Source organism: Porites lutea, chromosome 12, assembly GCF_958299795.1.
Source record: "Porites lutea chromosome 12, jaPorLute2.1, whole genome shotgun sequence".
In the NCBI taxonomy this organism is placed as follows: domain Eukaryota; kingdom Metazoa; phylum Cnidaria; class Anthozoa; order Scleractinia; family Poritidae; genus Porites; species Porites lutea.
Genome location: NC_133212.1, coordinates 13,668,100 through 13,689,284, shown reverse-complemented (window position 1 = coordinate 13,689,284; position 21,185 = coordinate 13,668,100). Strand labels below are relative to the sequence as shown.

Here is a 21,185-nt window from a genome sequence, read left to right as displayed (position 1 = left end):
TTTTCATTTATTATAATTGGTAAAATGAAATTCATTGGTACAATACCATGCATGTTACTAAAGGTAATAATTATCAGCGAGAAAATAAATTAGAAATTTTCAGACGCTAATTTTCAAAATCTGGGGCAAAGGTATGCAATCTCCTAATTTCTTCCGACCGGAGAGACACTACTTAATCTGCTTTTAAGAGAAAAAACGCGGATTTTTTTCCGATGTTCTCTTGGATAGGGAGGGCTATGTTAAATTCGACACCTTAAGTCAAAGACAACACTTAAGCTCCTAAAAGTAGATGTAACTTATTTAATAATTTTCTCTATTTTTAGCAAATAATTACGCAGTGCAGGGTATCAGTCTAAAATTGAATTTTTTCGCTGCTTATGATTATTACTACGTCTAGTTTTTCTTATTTTTCTTTCTTCTCCACTTCACCCCCGCCCCGATTAGCTTAATCTGTCTGATGTGAAATAAAGTTGTTTTTAATTGTTGTTATTATTATCTTGAATTCTCGCAAAGAAATGGAATCCATCTACAAAGGTAGGAGTCTGGAATTGTTAACAGTAATCTTGTTAACAGTAATCACTAAAAGACTGCTGCACGATCTTGGAGCTGCATCCAGCGTTTTCTGACATTAATGTGATGAGTGTGAAACATTCTCCCCCATTTTCCATTTTATTGCTAAAAAGGGAAGTATGTAGTAAATAACACTAGGCATTTCTTGTTAATGTAACGGCGCCGTCCTACCTTGAGGTTATCAATCATTTTGCGTTTCTTTTAAATTGCCCACCTACCCCTCCCCTAACACTTAGTTCTTACTTAGGGCAAAATGTTGGCTTAGGGGAGGGGTAGGTGGGCAGTTTCCCGGAAACGTAAAATGATCCAGCTTAATCTCTGTGCGTAAAGGAGTACAGGAATTTTTCTCCTGAAGTTTTCTTCAGCGCTGGGAGATAAGATCAAGAGGCTTAAGCTAAGATAACTAAAGTCTCTCAGCTTCAGGAGACGAGGCACAAGGAGGGGACAAGGTCCTTTGCCTCTCTAAGTCAATTAACAAGTCGAAGTTTTCAACAGTCGTTTCAACATATCCTACAAATCCTCTGATTGAACCTCTAAGTGGACCCACGATTTGCGAACCTGAAAAGGACAAAAGGAAAACTCACTAAGAAAAAGGAAATACAACAGCATTTTCTCTTAAGACTACTTTTAGCTTAAAAGAAAGGAAGTTGGCCAATCAAGGTTTTGGAACATACTAACAATTAATGGAAAGCCCGACAACAGACGTTCATGAAACTGAACTAAGTCTCCATGTTAAAACAAAAGTCAATAGTGAGGGTAAAAAACATTGCTGCACGTAGCACTTGACGTTATGTTATGTCCAAATTCAAAAACTGAGTCTCGCTTTTGTCTCTCTCTCTTTTTTACATCACAATAATAACGAAAAATTCGAGACGTTTCGAAGGTAGCATGTCGTCATTATCAAATGTAAATTAACGAGAAACTGTTAACAACAAGAGAAAAATAAAATGAATTTACTGTATAATACACCTATTGCTATTAAACATTGTCTTATCAAATAAAGCTCGCGCTTTCTTTTCTGTTTATGTTGAAGGTCAAAATAAATTTTAGGTTAAAAATGGCTGAATCTCAATATCCTTTGTTTCCCAGATCATGAATTATTAATGTTTAGGGATACTGATATTGGATCGGAGTTCACTAATTACTATTTAATTGAATTATATACCCTTTCAATAGTATTTCAAACACCCAAAAAACAGACATTAAACGTTGAGGTTTCCAAAAATTGAAATGAAAGTTGTTTCGCTGAACGCACTGATCGTTTTAATAAGAGGATCAAAATCATTCAGTTTTTTGCGTAGGCAATTCTAACAGGCATTGCTCTTTGTACGAAAATACAAGTAAGGAAGGGGTGTGAGATCGAGTAACTACATTTTAATGTACATACTCACCAAGATTGTCAACAGGGACACGAAGATAGTGTTTCTTTGTTTTATTACAGCCTTCTATCCTCAGCGACTCGCATGAAGTCTGGTCACTGCTTATACTTAAGTCAACACTCTGTCTTAAGTCGTCTAATGAGCCGCTGGCGGATTTAGTTCTTCTTAGTAAAGAGCACATAGTTGGCCTCGTCGCGTCAGGAGTATGTGACGCTGTTCTCTTGAGAGTCTCTTTATTATGTGGCAAATTCTCAGGGGAGGTTTTAAAAACTCTGACCGGACGCAAAGCATGGATATGAGGCAACCTTAACATTTTAGGTGTGGACTGTAGAGAATTTGCCGATGCTCGTGAGCTGCGCACGCTAGCATTCCGGGAAGGTGTTCCTTGAGATAACAAACTCGGTGATCTGGAGCCAGGCATATGTGACAAAACATTGGGAAGTTCTTCCATAGAGTCCTCTATTTCAATCGACTGGCTTTCGTACAAGTCAGCCAGCTGATAATCACTCAGTGATTCAAATGTTATAGCACAATGAGCTTGATCATCATCGTACACTATGTTGTTGTGGTGATGACAGTCAAGAACAACATCTGGTGGGGAAGAGGCTGCTCGATGTAATGGTGTTGGAAGAATCTTTTAGGGCAGAAAAAAAAAAAAGTATCATATCATTCCTGAAACATTAAATTGACAAGCTAGTATTATCTTGTAATCCTCTTTCTATCCTATAATAGTAGCATCACTTAAAACATTTAATACAAAAGTCACAAACGGTGGCATGTAGGGCTACCAAACATTAAAAGTAAAGTGTACAGCGAGTAGAAAATGTGAAAATGTGCAAGTCTTCAAATGTACTCACGGCTTAGTCGTGAACGGTAAGAAATTTCTTAACTAAAACGCACAATGTGAGATTGCAATACAAGTAAATCAGATTCAATTCGATTCCCAACCAAACCCTTATAGTGGGATCTCAAATTTGAAAGGTAAGTTTTGTCTTTATTGGTACACCGTATATGGGACGTTTTCCCAGCGAAGCGTACCTCAACCTAACACTTACTGACCTGGGAAAGTGCCGTGTTGCTTCTTGTGCGCATGGCATCCAACTGAATTCTGCTGGCAGACGACAGACGCCGACGGTCATAAGAATCTAAGTACATCGACTTTGACTTCTCAAGAGTGCGCAAATTACACGTTAGCAAAGCCCACCAACACTCGCGTACTTTCTTTTGTATAACACAATAGAAAACGAAGATTGAAAAACCCTGAAGACTGTTGCAGATAGCAAAAAGGTAATGAAACACAAGACGAACGTCAGCTACTGCAAAGAAACCAAACATCCACGTGATACCGACCAAAATAAGAATTCCAAAGGCTCGTTTGATCTTCAGAAGACCTTCACTACCGCGGTCAGGATCAGCTGCGTTCTGAGGACGCGTGGCGAGTTTGTACATGATTAAAAGGAAGACTATTGTATTGACAAACATGACCAAAACAACTGGTGCGACAAAAGTCGCGTAAAATGCCATGCTTCCCAGACGACAACTGCAAAATAAACAAAGAAATTTGTGAGTTTTATAACATAATTGAATTTTGAGAGAAGAGCTTTCGAGCATTCAAGGTGGACCAAGATATGGGCCTTTCCACAGAAATTAGGGCTTTAATGGCTTTACTTAACACAGATTTTCGTTTGAAAAAAAGCGCTCTTGAACGATTTGATATATAGTAGTTGCCCTTTTTCTTTTTTGTAAAGGCTCCTCTACAGTCTTTATTGGACCAGCCCAAGTCATTTCAAAGTTGTACTGGCCGCAATGTCCCGAGATTTTTATGGTTTTGCATTGAAACTTGGTAGAGCGCGGAACTGCAGGAAATTCTCGATGAAGAGGCATTAACGTTTTACCGCTTAAATGAGTTTGAATATGTTAAATCAGTTCTCTAAAGTATCAACAGAATCAGACAAGTTCAAAATGGCGAAATTTTCAGCGTCTCACTCATTTTTTTGAGGCTTTAATAAAAGTTATTGTAAGTTATAGTTTAAATCGGTTCCCAGTTGTAACGTGTTGTTCCCTAATTCCCTGAGGGGTAGATTTAAAAGCAAAGCGCGAGAGTTAGAGTTCTGTTTTTCCTAGCAGTACGTTGAGAAGTAGTGTAGATTTCTGAATAGAACTCAAAAAGAGAGACATTTCACTCTAGTGCAAGAGGTTGCTTTTCGAGAACTTTAAATCTTTGGAGCGGATTTCTCAAGTCAAGCTTGGTTTTTCTTTTCAGAATCCAGCTACCTTATATGCTTGTAACCTTAGCCTGCGCCACAGACGAAACTAAACCCCAGGGCTCTAAATCTGTTGCAGGCTGTTGTAACCCGTGTTGAAGTGATAGGGTGCGATCTGCATTTCGATGCATTAATGAAGTTGAATTGTATTGAAAACTGAAATGCGAGTGATGAATTCAGAAGAACCGCGAACTGACGACCACAGTTATTCAAAGCTTGAATTTAAATTTACACTCTTTGATCGAGCTTGCTTTAGCAAGGAGACTCTCAAAAGGCAAGCGTTTCGTGTATGGACGCCAAAAGGGTAGTCATGTTAGCAGGCGTTCCTAGCGGAGACCGTGGAAACTGGGGATAAGAATCGCGGCGTGACCGGAGTCATGTATGTTTGTGAAGAAAGCTTAGGAAAGACAAATATTCTCTCTTAGGAAAGACTAATGCGAAAGGTGTCGAGCTTTTCCGGCTGGGGTCGGTCCACGAATTCTGTCGCTTGAAAGCGCTTATTACTTTGGAACTAGTGAATATTTCAGTGATAAAAAAAAAAGAAGAGTCTTAATGAGAAAACTTCGATGGTGATGTTAACTGGTCTGTTGTTGTAAATTTTCATTATATGCAAACGATCCTTGTGGTGAGTATGCGGTTTGTTTTCGGCTATGATGAAATGACGCACCATGTTCATCACGGTTTTGCTCTTTTGCAATGATGTAGTTTCTCTAGAATCGAGGCCCTTGATTTTCGTGTATTTATGTACTCAATCAGTTCAGAAACAATTCGTGCAATACGACATAAAAAGCAAATATCCTGAAGAATACTGGCACGTCGATAAAGTAGGACGTGAAAAACCTTTAGCGTTTAGAATTAATCGCCTCCTAATTTCTTATCTTATCTCTAAGCAAGCTCGACTTAACGCTTTTAAGAGCGTTCTTGTTCTTTTGTAGTTATAAGGACAATTTTAACTGAACAAATCGATTATCAGCAATTCCAGTATCAGCAGTCTTAAAACTACATCATAACTGAGTATGACAAGTATCAACTAGGGTTTAAGGAAAGCTACACGTACATCAGATAACCTTGATTTTATTTTCCTTAGCGCAAGTTAATTGTCATACTCACTAGTGTTTTCCGCCATAGCTGGTTTTATCCACAGCAATAGTGACTACTACAACGATAAATGGCAGACCTGAAAAGAAAATCAAGTCAAGAAATTAAAATACCAGCGTAAGAGGCAATAAAACCTTACTCGTAGTTTTTGCGATTCTTCTACTAATAATTGATTTCTTTATCCTTTTTATAGTTATGTGAAAGGTGAAATACACCATTCAGCGTCGTTCCGCAGAGACTGCGGTCTGAAAAGATGTTAATGAGGCTGCCTCCTCCTCAAGCGCTTCGTTTTCCCACTTTGGTGGCGGACAAAGACGAGCGCGAAGCACGACTGAGTGTTTACGAAGCGCGAGGGACCATGGGAAGAAGACAGATAACAGGCGAAGCCCTTTTTCTATTCCCGCCTTCCTTTGCGGGCAAATTTTCATGGCTAGAGAGACGTCTGGAAACAAGGCAGTTAATGAGGTGTGCAGTTTTTGACTTACCCCACCCCAGGGCGGAACATTTCCACATGACATAATCACCATAGTCTCTAAACACTTTGACAAAAGCCTGATACATGAAGTACGCTTCGATCAGCATCCATAGAAACGCTACAAGTAGGAAGTAATGAACGAGTGCTGCTACAATGCGACAGGCGTCTTCAGATACACTGCCCCTCTCCACCCCTGACACAAAAACAATCAGCACACATAGAAGCGAGGCACACAGGTGAAGCAATATCTTGGCGGCGATCTGATCATTTCTTAGTTTCCTGTAAAAACAAAATGTAAAATTGTTCCACAAAGACGAAAATGGAAAATAACTTACTAAAAGATGAGAACTGTGTATTCTAAATATAACTGTACACGCTTGTCTTAGGTGTGAAGAAATCTTACCTGAAAAGTCCAAATGTAATAATGGTCAGCGATAGACCCAAAATAGACAATACGCATCCGATATAGCTGATGAGTGATAACACCTTGGAATGTTCACCGCACGCTTTGGATGACGGGCCATCAACATCCTGTGTGAAAAACAGAGCCATATCATGTTAGATATCTTAAGTAAGTAATGAATCAGCACCCCATTTGGCTTATGTTAGTGGTAATTAATATTTTCGTATTATTTTTCCACTACTAGCTTAGAGTGTGGTGCACTATGAATCACCTTTGGAGCTAATAGACTGAGATCCGTTTAAACTACTCTTCTTTTAGACTCAAGACCTTCGGCGGGAGTCAGGAGTCTCACCGTTAAAATTGGAATGATGATTTTTTGGGGTGGCAAGAAAGTCGCTTCACTAGGAAACTTAACTGACATTAAGGTTAATTTTTCCCAGTGCCAAAGTGCTGCTATATATAAAAGTTTTAAAAATTACTTACCACTAAGGCTGCAAAGTTGGTCATGTGATCGCACTCACAAATAATAGTATCATTAACTATTCCTCGTAAAGAACAACCTGCAGTCGACCAACCACCTATAAACGTCAGAATAGAAGAGGGCATCAGGAGGTTTCTGCTAATAAATCCTCTGCAATGATCAATATATTTACCTATAATTGTAATTGTCTAACAGAAGAAAACCAGTACAGTGAAGAAAGTAGTATCCAAAGACCCTAATTGTAACAGGGAATTGTAAATGATAATTACGCCTTTCCTGTAGCATTAATAGCGCTAGTTCAAGACAGGTAATTCACCTCACATTATACCGCCGTTTAAATAACTTGTCGGGTGCCCAAACTATCCTCAGACCTTACTCTTGAAGTTATTTATAAGGGAGTATAAACATTATTTCTCTAAAAGCTTCAAAAGGTAGTCAACGAGGATCAACACGACTTTTTTGAAGTACAACATTAAGTCATACTTACCTTTTTGAAAATTCCACCAAACACACCTTGTTTTTACAACCTAAAGTTAAAAAAGGTTCATAGTAACGATCAGTGATGAAATCGCGCCTACTTTTCGCCTAATTCCGAGCCTACTTTTGTTTCTAGCCCGTCATGCGCATTGTGACTGGTGTCCATCAACAGCAAATCAGAAGCATGTTTAAGTGTTGCATCAAAGTGATTGAATGCGGACTACAAAACGTTATTTCACTTGCATTTAATTCTTTGCAAGAGACTATAAAGGGGACAGAGAGGCCATCCCCCATATACACCCTATTCCATAGGTAATTCGTCTCGAGTTATTTTTAACACCACAGATCTCGAGGGGGATTATACACAGCCAATCACATAGCGCGAATGTGTTCCGCGTGGATGACCCACGCTGAGAGCCACGCGTCACCACGAAATGACGCAGAACAAAATGGGGGAAGACGCGGAGAGCGATTTTGCTATTCCTTTTGTCGACGAAAACGACTACAGCGAGATTTCTGCGAAAGCTGTGTCAGCGAAACCGAAATTAAAAAAGAATCGCCCTTCCTCTCTTGTATAGAGCTAACAGTAGAGCAGGGAAATCCTTAACACCCTGAATATTCTCTCAGGATCATCTATAATTTACAGTTTGAAGAGAGCAATTTCTGGTTTGATGTTTATTTTTTTCAGTCTTTATAGCGATTATTCCTACCCACCTACTTTGTCAACTGTAGGCGAACCCTCCTAAAGCTGAATTTCAAGGGACCATATTCAAGCTCAGAAAGAGAAATAATATTTCGTCGTTGCTTATTTACGTCCTCCATAAAACGCGAAATTAGGCATTTTCACGTCGTAGTCGTGCAAAAACGGGAAAGAAATGAACAAAAAAGTGTGTTGCACGTGCGAAGTTGTTTTTTTGCTAATTAAACCTATTGTTTTTTTGATGTTCTAGTTGTCGTCCGCGTCGTTGGATCTTAAACTCCCTAAATTGTACAAACGACCGGTTTCAATAGACCGGCGAAATTTCTCATTTTATTAAAGCACTGAGGTTACGACAACTTCGAGTTAAACTGATTTCACGGGTTGTCAAAGAGTCCAGCGATTCGTTTTTCCCAGGTGAGCGCCGACTCATTTCGCTTCAATATTCAGGAATGTTCTCGATCGTTTTACGCTTTCATTGCCTCTCGCCCGACATGTTTTGCACGGCGTTTGGTCATGCGAAACCTCCACGAAACATCCACGCCTCGCGCGAGGTAACCTTATCCCGATTCTAAAAATAACTCGAGACGAATTACCTATGGAATAGGGTGTATATGGGGGATGGCCTCTCTGTCCCCTTTATAGTCTCTTGATTCTTTGGTATAATTATTCAGGGGCGGATCCAGGATTTTTTGTAGGAAGGGGTGCACTCGTCTCTTGCTCTACTTCAACACTAATAAACCACATAGTTTTTTGTTTTGTTTTGCAGAATACCAGTTGCATTAAAAAACCGCAGGTCATCTCAGGGGGGGGGGGGGGGGGTTCCCCCCCCATCTGCACCCTCCCCCTAGATCCGCCCCTGTTATTCTTATTTCGGCACTTATTTTCGCAAATATATCATACACTTATACTACGGGAAATAATCCTCTGATTTCACACCGCGTTAACGTGACATTACAAAATTCTGCACTTTTTCACTTCTATAGCGCTTTTCCGCCTATAAAAACTTTTTTTGAAAGAGCCATAGACTAGAAAGAAACAGACTGCGACAGGCCATGACTTAACGAGAAAACGAGTTTTGTCTTTGTTTTTGTTTTTGTTTTTTCAACAGCCCTCTCATTCCTTCATCCTTTCGACAACTGATTCACTTAAACAATTCAAAAGAAAAACAAATTAAATCAAACACGACATCAATCGCTATTTTCCAATTTTGATAAAAATTAATTGGAAATGACTTTGAATACAAAGGAACCACAGGAAACAGGAAAGTCACTTATATCAATCACATGCATTGAACGGCCATACCTGGTCATGAGGCATTTTAAACTTGATGATTAAGGGTGGGGTGAGGTTTGCCACGCGCTTGTTTCTCAGACTTGCAGATAACACAGGGCTACTCTCAGTCACTCTGCTTCCTGTAGAGTTCTCCATCGTGTAACTTGAAGTCTTCGGTCGTTCTTCCATGTTCAACTTTTGCGCAGTGTAACTTCCCTTACAAACTTCCGTACTCCGATAATCAGGTGCAAAAAGCTTGCTAGTTCGATAGTAAACAACTATTAATGTAGAATTGTCTGTGCCGTTTGCGTTTAACACTGAATTGCGCACGGTTATACTAGCTTCACTATTTTCATCGGTTGAATTTGCACTCAAGTTCATAACAATTTTATCCACTGTAGTCTTAATGGAAACGTCAAGGTTGTTGTTTTCCTGATTTATCGGTTGTGTAATAACTGCGATGTTGGATGTATCCTCGCTGAATTTTCCTCCCTTGTCAATGTAATCCTCGAGGATCCGAACAAACCTAAAATCACAATAAAAGAATAATTACGAGAGAAAAGATAATCTACAAAACACCGACAATAAAAAGGCCAACTACTCGTCTACTTTTTCCAGGTTCCACCATTGCGCGGAAAACAGAAAGCGACGCTTCACTACGTAGTGTGCAATGATTATGCAGGCACACCCGTGTAATACGCGTAATAGCAAGGATAGGACGCCTGGGGACAAGTCAGGCTATTAAGCTATTTCTTTCATTGCAAAAGACAAACTTAAAAAAGAACAGATGCGTCGATGCCTTCAGATATGCATTCAATTAATTTCAAGACTTTACTATTGGGTTCCCTTTGTATCTAAATGTGATTATATGTGCAACTAACTAAGTGTTTGTCAGTGTTTGTTCGGAGAAAGAAAGAAAAGTGTGGTATAGCTTACCGAGCAGATCTGTTGTTTTCCTGCTGTATATTCTGTAGTGGTTCGGGTTTCGCGTCCATTACGTGGCTTAAGGTGCCCAACATGTGATCTCCCACATCAGGGGAAGTGACGTTTGTCTTAACTACCTTGTCCAGGATGTTGACTGTGATTGACAGGTCCTTTTGTACTAATTTAGACGACTTGGAGGTGATGTTTCTTACTTCCTTTATAACGTCGAATACGGTAGTGGGTGTTACTGAAACCTGAAAATAGAGAGTTGCTACTTCAATTTTAGTTACTATACCGTGTTTCTTCTCTTCAGAAGACTTCGCATGCGACCTATTGCTAGTTATTATATGGACACAATTAATCATTTGCCAGTCGAATCAAAATATCTTTTGTTACGTGCCCGTAGCTTAAGACGAAACTGAAAAAGACATCTAGACCAGGGGCATAGTGCATTTCGTGCCCTCTTTTCACTAGAAGAACTGCGACTAACGACGTAATCAAACTCTTGTCCAACTTCATCCCAGACGGATAATCCGGTTTGATTCTTCATCAACAACAAATTTGGGAGACGTTTGCGATATAGCCAAACTAACGCCAGAAAAGGAGTGTAACTAAAAAGCCGTAAGGAAAAGGTTGCCTTAGCTTAGTTGTTTTGGTAGAGCAGGAGAAAAAAAGGGAAAAATTTCACTCATTTGCATTTCACTCATTAGCCGTGGATCTTAGGCCGTGTAGAAATTAAACAAGTGATGTTTTGTGTAACATTTACCTTGTTGAGTTTCTCCAAAGCGACTGTCAGTTGTGATTCTCCACTGATTTCTAAGATGATAAAAGAACATCAGACACGTTTCGAGGGAGAATTCAATCATGCGCCCCCTTTAATTTCCCCACTAAACTTTGCACAGTTACTGATTTATGATACATATCTTAAAGATTTTACCTGTTGAGTGACTGAGATTTCGGCTGTAGGGCCCAGCTCCCACCCTAGTGTAAGCACGCACTCCTATGAAATACTGCTGATTAGGTTCCAGTCCACCGATGTCTTTATACAAAGTCTCTCCTTTAGTCGGATACGTTTGTGTGACGCCATTTTGTTTGTATAAGATGATTTCGTACTGAATGATTACACCGTTACAGTCTCCAGAGCTAGGAATGGACCATGACACTCTGATGGTGTCTTTACCACGGGGAAGTACCAATACATCTCGAGGAGGACCGCTCGGTACTACGAAAAAAAAACTGCAATAAAAACCTATTCAGACCGGGGAAGCTTTTGACGCCACCCCACCCGGGCCCTCAACTTTATAGTATCTTAACTTTAAAACCGCTGAACATATGGCAGCCAAACTTTGCGAAATTTCATATCTTTGTGATGTGTGCATTGTTGTTACCATAGAAACCGAGTTTTGTCAGCCGTTAAATTCTTTTTATTTCTTTAACCAAATGACAGTTGTTGAGTTCAATTTAAAACAATGTTCATTTCTCTCGGAATTTTATAACCATACGGTTTATGTTAGTTCCTCCAAAGAATGGCCATAACTTAACCTACGCTTCGAAAAAGTCGGTAGGGGGCTTTAGCAAAATCACTTTTTGTGTAGAATCAGAAAGAGCTTAGCATGTTATTTTATGAGTTAAAAATTGTCAAATCAATGAGAGAATATAATATTTTTACGCCTTTGGGAGTTTATGTTTATTGATGCTTTCATAAATTTCTTTTTCTTATGTTTGTTTGTTTGTTTTTTCTTTTCCTTCCCTTTCTATGCCCAACAGATTAATTATGACATCTTGTATCATAAATTGGCAGGCAGAGACCTTATAACTATACAAAATCATCCACTGGCAAGCAATAGAGAAAGGTCAAGTACATGTACATGTATAATAACACTTTCAAGGAACTATTTTTTACAGAATATAACTTATAAAGTTGTATAGTTCAAGTACCCGCTTGTTTTGTGATGACACTTTGAGGAAAACTGTAAGGACCCTGGTCTTGATCTTTATAATAAGAAGCAACTTCCATGACATACGCTGTGTAAGGATGCAGGTCTTGTACCGTTATCAGAGTGTGGCCACCTTGTGTGACCTTACTGTGTTCATCCAACATCCATTTAGAACGTTCAGCGTTTGTTTTGTAACGTACCAAGTACTTTGCAGTGTGGGCAGATGTCGGGTCCGTGATATGCAGTTGTACTTGCCTGGCTTGAACCTCAGAGATACGTATGACAAGCCGTGGAGCTGGAAACAGAATCAGAAATACTCATCTACATCAGTCAGGCTCTGCACGATGAGATTTTACGGTAGAGATAAACCGCCTTTCATGAACACCCTACACAGTTATGGCACGGTCATATTGTGGGACATTAGGGTGCTTCAGCAAAGACGTTTTTGCAAGTCAGCCGTAAGCAAACATTTTGTATTCTTAAACAGTGGTTTTGCTACAGTTTTCGGCCAATGGTTTCTAGAAGAGTGAAAACAATTAGTAATGCAAATGTGGTAAGGTCAAGGCATACTAACAGCGAGATGGACTCATTTCCGATTGACGTACGTCGTTGATAAATGACTAGTGGTGATTTAAAAAGAAGTAACGGAGTAAAAGATAGAAAACAGCTTGAAGAAATGAGGCAACCAAGAAAACGACAAGAATATTGGAAGACTTTCTGGTTTTCTGATCACGCTTCTGATTGTCTCAGTCCACCGGCTATTACTGTGACTGTGAATAAATCAGCCAATCAGAATGCGGGAGTCTCCATACTTTATTTACTCCTGATCTAGTCTGTTCGATACCGCTGCTCTAAATCACCACTTGGATTGTTCCATGTCTTCCGAACATACAAGTGCCCAGGGTGTGATTACATGCAACTCTGCTAGTGTCAGCAGGCTCCAGCATATTTATTTTATTATCAAATGGCGGGAAAGCCAGTTGAAACAGGCATGCGAAATTTTGTAATCTACGTCAAACGTCTTACGCTGGGGGCCCCTGGGGTAAGTTATTGTTCTGTATATTTAATATCGCCATATGCCTTAATTACTAGCTTTCTTGTCATGCTGAACTTGAATGTAATTCCCTAAATTTTTCCCACCATTTTATCCTTCCTTATCACACCCACTAAGGGTACAATTCTTGTACTGGACTTCATTCGAATCATGTGCGCATCACCAAGCAATTATATTGCGAGAAAATTCAACCTTGCGTAAAAAAGTCATCGCTTTCTTGGGACACAATTATTTGCGAGAAACTATAATCGTTCACAATAAAGTCGTCCCTTCCTTATTAATTAAGAAGTAACTTTATTGCAAGAAAGCAGTAATGAAATTAACTATTACCATGAACAAGAAGGTGAATATGGCGCGTAGAGTTGATGGATAGTGTTGGATACCAGGCCGTGCAGGATATAATGGATCCCCTATCCTTGTACTTGACTCGGTTTAGAGTTAACACACTTTTGACGCTACCATTGACGTATGGTGGAAGAGGCGGCGAGGGTATCACAACTCTGTTCTTGTACCAATTCATGTGGAATCCAGGCTGGCCAGACACAATACAAGTCAAGTTCACGGAGCTTGTTCGGTTCATCTCCAATGTTTCGCTTGGTGGACTTACGAGTGGTACGCTTCCTACGAGAAAATAAGTAAAGTAAAGTAAAGTTTCATTCTTCCCACGTTACCTTTTATTTATTAACTCCAGTTAGACAGGAGAAGGCTGAAAGAAGCCAGAGGTACAGAGTTGAACTAATTGTCCTTCTGTAAGAACTCTACCCTAAACAGGACAGAATTGATCGTCCCTGGGACTCTCACTTTATGTTCTTTGTTGCTAACATCTCTAAAATTTGTGATTTTATCCACATGTACAAGTTGCAAATAACGCATTTACATCACCGAGAGGTTTCCATCGTCTACCCTATTTTAGATCATAGAAATGACATTAAAATTAATTCAGTTACATTTTTCTCGTGTTAGATTTTATCTTTCATGGATCCTAACCTACTTTAAGGCTTTAAGTTCGTTTTGCATTTTATTTTTTATTTTATTTATCCATTTATTTATCTATTTATCTATCCATTTTTTTTTTTGGGGGGGGCGGGGGGGAGGAGGGGTGGATGGAGAGCGGTTGTTGCCAGCTCTAGGAATTACTTCTTATCTTTAATCGGTAAAATGCCAATAGCGTATCCTAATCGTAGCAATGGGTGTACTCCCACTCTATCGAACTCCAGGGCCTTAAGGGCCTTTAGAGCCTCCGGATGAATTTTTTTTTATTACTATGAAAGCGCGTAGCCCAGAGCAAGTCGTGAGAAATGTAGACTTCAAAAAACTTGAACGACTAGAATTGATCTAAGATGGTACCGCTTGTAGCAATTGGTAGGCACTATTATCTGTTATAGTGCAAAACGTCATCTGCCGTGATTTTATATCTTAAATCGCCCGACCAATGCACACAGGGAGGGGTACGTGTGGAATTCTAAGGACCGGGCCATTTTTGAGATTTTTTATATCCAGTGGTGGTTGTAAGATTTTTAGAAAGGAGTAGTGAGATTAAAGTAACTACCCATCGTCCAAAGGGTTTGTCCACCTTCTCTGCTATCCCTAGTTTAATCGTAGTACAATTTTTTTCTTAAGGTATTCAGGAATGTATTAGTAGTAATAGCTGTAAGTCAAATTTCTTACCTTTCACAGGGAAACATTCGTAAATCTCCACTCGCAAGCAGATATATCCATTAATTTCCCACGATACTGGGTTAAACCGAATAAAACGCGCAAATATTTTCCGAGATAGTATTTGAGTTACTATGGTGTCCTTATCCCAATTTCCTTGAAACACCTGAAAGGCAGAAAAACACATGCACAATTTAAAAAGCAAAAGAAAAAAAATTAATTTTACCTAAAGCACCTAATAAGGATCTGTTTACCCTTGATGCCTGGGTATCGGCACAAGATGTTATTGTGTTCACAACTTATGTAGAACTTAAAGCGGAGCTCCATGCTTAAGAAAATTTGGTAATATATCCATCCGAGACATTTTTGGTAATCACGTGACCAAACGCCCGCACGTCCGAACCACAGGGAAACTAATGTAAAATGTCAAACTTTCTTGCTAGTGTGGAGCCTGTAACCTGTGTTTAACTTGATAATAGACATCCATATTATAGTCAATTGACAGCTGTCCGCTGACCAGTGTCAGATTGACGGTATCGCGGGCTCTGATGCAAACTGAAGTTTTTTGAAGTTTTCCATTGAGCAGTTATTAGCTTTTAATTGATCGCAGGCTCAAGTTTATGTTTTTCAGTCATATGCCTCCTCTAAAGTTAAGTCTAGCTTTGTGGATTTCTTTGGAATGATTTATTGATTGACGGAGTAAATTTAAATGCATAAACGAGAGCTTCGCTTTAGCTTTGGTTAAATCTATATATTATATAACCGACTGTATAAATTTCTTCCTTTTCGCACTGACAGACGCCATTTTGAAACATGAGCAAAGCAGTCGTCTCGGGTATTCAAAGTAGTGGATATCCTCGGAATTGCCAGGAAAAGTATGCAACAGGGAGCTGGTACCCACATTGAAACAAAAGAACTCAAGTTCTGACCCTGTACTCGGGCACCGGTACCGTGCCTGAATTTTTACTTGGGTAGTTGCAAAAAGGGTGTGTTCAGATTAGTGACCAGACAGTACTGTATTTGGGCATCATGCCCAGTCATCAACTGTGGACACAGGCTAATTTCAATTATGATCACGTTCACGTCTTACTACCGTATAGACTTGTTTATAGTAGAGCAAACCAGGGCTGCTTACACTTAGGCAACGTCTATGTCATAAACCAAATTTCTCTGTTATTCATTTTGAGGATACTCTGACAAAATCGTGCTTGCATGCCATAGTATTGCCCAATCTATGGTCGGGCCAAATGACCGTTTGATGCCTCGTTAATCAGAATGTACCCTAAAATTTTGTATTTTATTTCCATAAAAATAATTCCAGATCAATATACCTTGCTCCCGATGCTAGGTCGTTCCATGTAGGACTTCCATACCGATCCGTCTGTACTGAAGTTCAGTTTATACTGAGAAACAAAATTGCCATCCATGTCGTCTAGACCTTGAGTAGCTACACCAGAGACGGACCGCACCCAACCAAGATCAACCTGAACAAAAAAAGAACCAAAAACATTGCCAGTTCTGCTTATACTCTCATTAAAGGCATCCATTACGGTATTGTACCGTGGATAAGGGTGATGAAGATGTCACTGTTAATATAAGATAATTCCCTACAGATTACCCACACATGACTAGGGATAGCTCATTAGTCGAACGAAAGTTGTGCCTTAGCGTTAATGGAACATAGGGATTGGATTTTGCATATGCCACGCATCTCACATTTTTTACTATGTAAGGAATTGGCCTCGGTGGATAACAGCCTCCAAGGTCCACATAATTCCTCATATCCATGCGAAAGCCGATTTCAATAATTCTTTAATTTGTTTACAACATTTTATCTTAAGGCGTACGTCCTAACAATGCATATTGCGTGACGAATGTAAAAAAAAATATATGGGGCATACACAAAGGAAATCTAACGGCTCGGAAATTGAAGGATTTTCATGACACAAATTCACCAAATTATACACAAGGTAAATAAAAGGCAGCCACTTTGATTTCTTCTTAGTTATTTTTAAAAAAACGTAAATAATATTTTGAGTTTTTTTTGTAATGCAAACATTGCAGGTAACGAACTGGGTCACTTTATACTGGTAGTCTTCATAGATTGCACATATGCAGGATTCAGTTACCCTTTGGGCGTGTACATTCTTAGGCTTTTCACGCTTATGCCTATATCACATACGATGCACGTAAACACTGATCATCAGTCGATCACCTTCTCAAGTAGCTTCAAAAGGTAAGATCGCCGGTGATTGGTATTTTGTTGCGGATCACCAGAAGTTAGCTAGCAGCGAATGCGCAAGCGCACTTCACCAAAACAATATGAATGACAGAGTCTTTCCTTCCTGTTGAAAGTGAGTCTAAAAAGACTCTATCATAAAACTAGAGGTAATCATCAAGAGAGGATAAAGGGGACAGAGAAGGCATCCCCCATATCCCCCATACACACCCTATTCCATAGGTAATTCGTCTCGAATTATTTTTAGAATCGGGATAAAGTTACCTCGCGCGCTGCGTGGATGATTCGTGGAGGTTTCGCATGACTAAAAGCCGAGCAAAACATGTCGGGCGAAAGGCAATGAAAGCGTTAAGAGATCGAGAGCATTTCTGAATATTGACGCGAAATGAATCGGCGCTCACCTGGGAAAAAGGAATCGCTAGACTCTGACAACCCGTGAAATCAGTTTAACTCCAAGTTGTCGTAACCTCAGTGCTTTAATAAAATGAGAAATTTCGCCGGTCTATTGAAACCGGTCGTTTGTACAATAAAGCAAGTAGGACGCCAAGTGTTATTTTTGTTGAATAATAAAAATCTAATAAAAGAATAAATATCAAACCAGAAATTGCTCTCTTCAAACTGTAAATTATAAATGATCTTAAGAAAATATTCAGTGTGTTAGGGATTTCCCTGCTGTACTGTTAGCTATATACAAGAGAGGAAGAGCAATCATGCTTTTTTAATTTCCTTTTCGCTGACACAGCTTTATAAGAAATCTCTCTGTAGTCGTTTTCGTCGACAAAACGAATAGCAATATCGCTCTCCGCGTCTTCCGCCATTTTGTTCTGCGTCAATTCGTGAAGGACGCGTGGCTCTGAGCGTGGGTCATCCACGTGGAACACATTCGCGCTATGTGATTAGCTGTTGTCTAATTCCCCTTGGGATCTGTGGTCTTAAAAATAACTCGAGACGAATTACCTATGGAATAGGGTGTGTATGGGGGATGTCTTCTCTATCCCCTTTATCCTCTCTTGGTAATCATTGATTACCGATCCGCGTTCGTCACTAACGGTAACGAAATCGAGTCGAAAGGAGTCTAGTTTCCCGGCCAAGATGCCCCTTATAAAATCAGTGGGGGCGGCTAATCGCCTGTCGCCCCCGATACATGCACCTCGAAAATTTGTGGCTTTTACCACAAGAACACCAAGATTAGGATGCGTTCTGACGAACACGATCAAATGATATATTTTATAAGCAACTTCAATGGATGGATCTCCTGCCACACGCTGAACCTATCATTCATAAGTTATTCACAATAGCAGAATACTAGTCCATTTGTCTTTGAAATAAGTCTTAACGAAAACTGAAAAGACAGAGGATAATTCTTTACCATGATTACCTGTAGGAACTGATGTAAATCCAATTTATCGGTGCACCATCCGTCCCAAACCAACTTGCCGGTGCTGTCTATTCTACGTTTATTATTAAGGCGACCATTAGAGGCGTCAAATTGCTCATATGAAGATGATGCGGTCATCTGCTGATTGGTGATCGTCCCATCCTCCACACCAACTGGCTTTTTACAGTCTGTCATTTCAAATGTAAATAAATTTATTAAATCACTGAAAATTAAATAGATTAAGATGATAACTATAGTTGTGGTACGTTATCTATGACACCGTGCTACAAAATGGACGTAAGAGGAAAGACAGGAAACTGGGCGTAAAACACATACAGTTGGTCTTTTAAAGTAGATAAGGAACTGTTAACTTTTCTGCGAGAAGAAGAAAAATCTGTACCTGAATACTGCATACTGATACGCTACTACGAATTCAATTTTTAGCACCAATAATAAAGTCTTCAAGGACTTTTTCGAAATTTTCAATTGCAAGGAGGTTACAAAAAATCTTCTGCATTAGTGAGGATTAAGTAAATAATTCATGTACCATGCAGTAGTCAAACATGGTAAATACAAGGTCTGTGCTAATAGCTACTTAACAAACGTTCCTGAAAGTATCAAAAGAAGGTTAGCAAAGAAATTTGTATCAAAAGCGCTGAACTAGAACTCTAATAATTATAGGCTTGCATACCTTGGTATGGCTCACATCCATACACCTCCAGTCGGACACAGGTTGAGATGGCTTTATCTACTACCAAAGGGTGAATACGCAAAACACGCGCAGTCAAAGGACGTGTGAGATTATTCCACACAATCGATGAATCGTCACTGTTTCCAGAAAAAATCTGGAAAAAAAATCATATATTTACCTTCCGTTTAGAATCAACAAGCAAACTAGTGAAGACACTGTGAGGAATGATCAACCCCCTTGCCTTTTGGAAGATGGAATTCGTTATCCACAGCATTAAATAATTTTGGATCATGTATCGAATGCACGTTTGCAAACCCCTCTCCTCGGTTTTATTTGATGGGAAGGGGCTGTACACAAGCAATTCTGGGAAAACACTCCACACGCAAGCTGAAATCAGTTATAGGAGATAGTGGGAATCTTTTATTATTATTATTTGCATTTGCTCGCTTGTTCATCACTTGATTCTGAAATGTCAGAAATTCAACCTGGACCATCTGGGTTATGCTTTTATTATGATTATTATGATTATGATTATGATTATGATTATTATTACTATTGTTATTATTATTATTATTATTATTATTATTATTATTATTATTATTATTATTATTATTATTATTATTATTATTATTATTATTATTATTATTATTAAGTTCTCTAAGACACAATATTAAAGTATGCTGCTTTCCTAGGCAGTTAAAAATTGTGATACAAATGTAGCCACCCAGACTTTTCGTACTGACTAGGGTAAATAACTTTCACTTGTAACATGAGATAGAAGTTCCTAGTTATTGACAACTCCTCACCATAGGTATGCCGTGGGCCGTGTGATTAAACCAGCTAATGTTGTCATAGCTAAAAGACAAACTGTATTTTTCAATCCAGTTGTTATGGCCTCCTTGAGTGGCCAATGCAGTGATAGTGTAAGCACTGAGCAGGTCAATTTGAAGATATGGGTTCTGGTCAGTAACATCAGCACACCAGCCTCCAGTGTTCCTTCAAAAAAAATTAAAGCAATGTGATTTCCTTATATTAGTATCAACTCATCTCGTACATACACAATGTACGCTTTTGTTAAGAATGATGTTGCATACAACTGCCAAATAAATAGTGCTAGTAGGCTATTTTGTCTTCGGATAGCCGTGAATTCTTCTGCCATTTTCCGTAAGTTCACCAAAGCCAGAACAGTACAGTTGCCCACTACATGGAAACGACGTTGCAATTGCACATTGAGGCAATATACCATCGTATCAATAGTATAGATTATTGTCCTAATACACAATCACATCTTTAAACTTTGTCAGCCCCATACAACTGTAGTAAATGATAACATCATAAGAACTAAAATAAGCTGATGTTAACATTCGCTAGACCTGGGAGGGAAGTATGGCTAGAGCATTCTTTCACCCTAAGTAAATTATGTAATGAAAAAGGTAAAAGACGGATAAACGTGAAGTGAATCTGTATCTTGTAATAGCTTACCCTTGTTTGCGGTTTAATCTGGCGTTAGACGGCTTGAAAAGAATTGCAGGTGATTGCGATGAAGCAGTTATTTGCTTATCTCTGATAATTCCACTTTGCATTCCAAGGGCTCTGGTACAATCTTGAGAATCAAATCGAAGTTAGTTTTAAAAATAAAAAGATGGGCCTGGAGCAAGATAGAATAAGAATTATCTGCCTGGAGAGAATAAGTACGTCCAAAAAATTCGTCTGCTCTGACTCTCTCTAATGCGCTTTGAAGCTAAAAGTGCCATGGACAATAAGTTGAGTATGACGCACTATAAATGCATTTTAATTTTTAAATTTTTATGAACTACCAAAGAGGGTCAGCAAGAATCAGCAAATTACTGAGGCCGTTTAACAGTAAGGCCAGCTTTTAAAGGTATCCGCATTAGATAGCAGTGGCAATCAAGCGACCCACCAGTGTCAAATTCACGATCCATTGCCATTACATAGAAAGGGAAAAACTTGAAAGGATGTTTTTACAAAATCCGTTTATACACAATTACCTGAATCGAGAGGGAAACAATTAACGTCTTAGAAGCGTGCGCTCGATTTTAAGAACACTAAATAAAATCATTATATTTCATATAGACAGTATTCACTTTCCGTGTACTGATCCATTTTTGTGAAGACGATAGTTTTGTCACGTACAGTACAAACGTTATTTTGGCAGCTCCTGACTTA

General features: G+C 39.1%; 1 protein-coding gene across 1 annotated transcript in view; it reads right to left on the bottom strand.

Annotated features, from left to right (window-relative positions):
- Positions 1–286: 286 nt before the first annotated feature.
- The window catches only part of LOC140922050 (uncharacterized), a 22,350-nt gene continuing 1,451 nt past the window's right edge, over positions 287–21,185 (bottom strand). Inside the window, exons 2-21 of the mRNA XM_073372078.1 lie at positions 20,482–20,601; positions 19,805–19,998; positions 18,999–19,152; positions 18,308–18,495; positions 16,022–16,174; positions 14,703–14,856; positions 13,365–13,655; positions 11,982–12,275; positions 10,981–11,265; positions 10,810–10,859; positions 10,056–10,297; positions 9,150–9,645; positions 7,158–7,197; positions 6,673–6,767; positions 6,190–6,317; positions 5,797–6,065; positions 5,324–5,390; positions 3,009–3,489; positions 1,962–2,583; positions 287–1,128 (exon numbers count right to left, since the gene is read on the bottom strand). Coding sequence (XP_073228179.1) covers positions 974–1,128; positions 1,962–2,583; positions 3,009–3,489; positions 5,324–5,390; positions 5,797–6,065; positions 6,190–6,317; positions 6,673–6,767; positions 7,158–7,197; positions 9,150–9,645; positions 10,056–10,297; positions 10,810–10,859; positions 10,981–11,265; positions 11,982–12,275; positions 13,365–13,655; positions 14,703–14,856; positions 16,022–16,174; positions 18,308–18,495; positions 18,999–19,152; positions 19,805–19,998; positions 20,482–20,601 — 4,478 coding nt within the window. The 3' untranslated portion in view covers positions 287–973. The remainder of the gene's footprint in view (positions 1,129–1,961; positions 2,584–3,008; positions 3,490–5,323; positions 5,391–5,796; positions 6,066–6,189; positions 6,318–6,672; positions 6,768–7,157; positions 7,198–9,149; positions 9,646–10,055; positions 10,298–10,809; positions 10,860–10,980; positions 11,266–11,981; positions 12,276–13,364; positions 13,656–14,702; positions 14,857–16,021; positions 16,175–18,307; positions 18,496–18,998; positions 19,153–19,804; positions 19,999–20,481; positions 20,602–21,185) is intronic.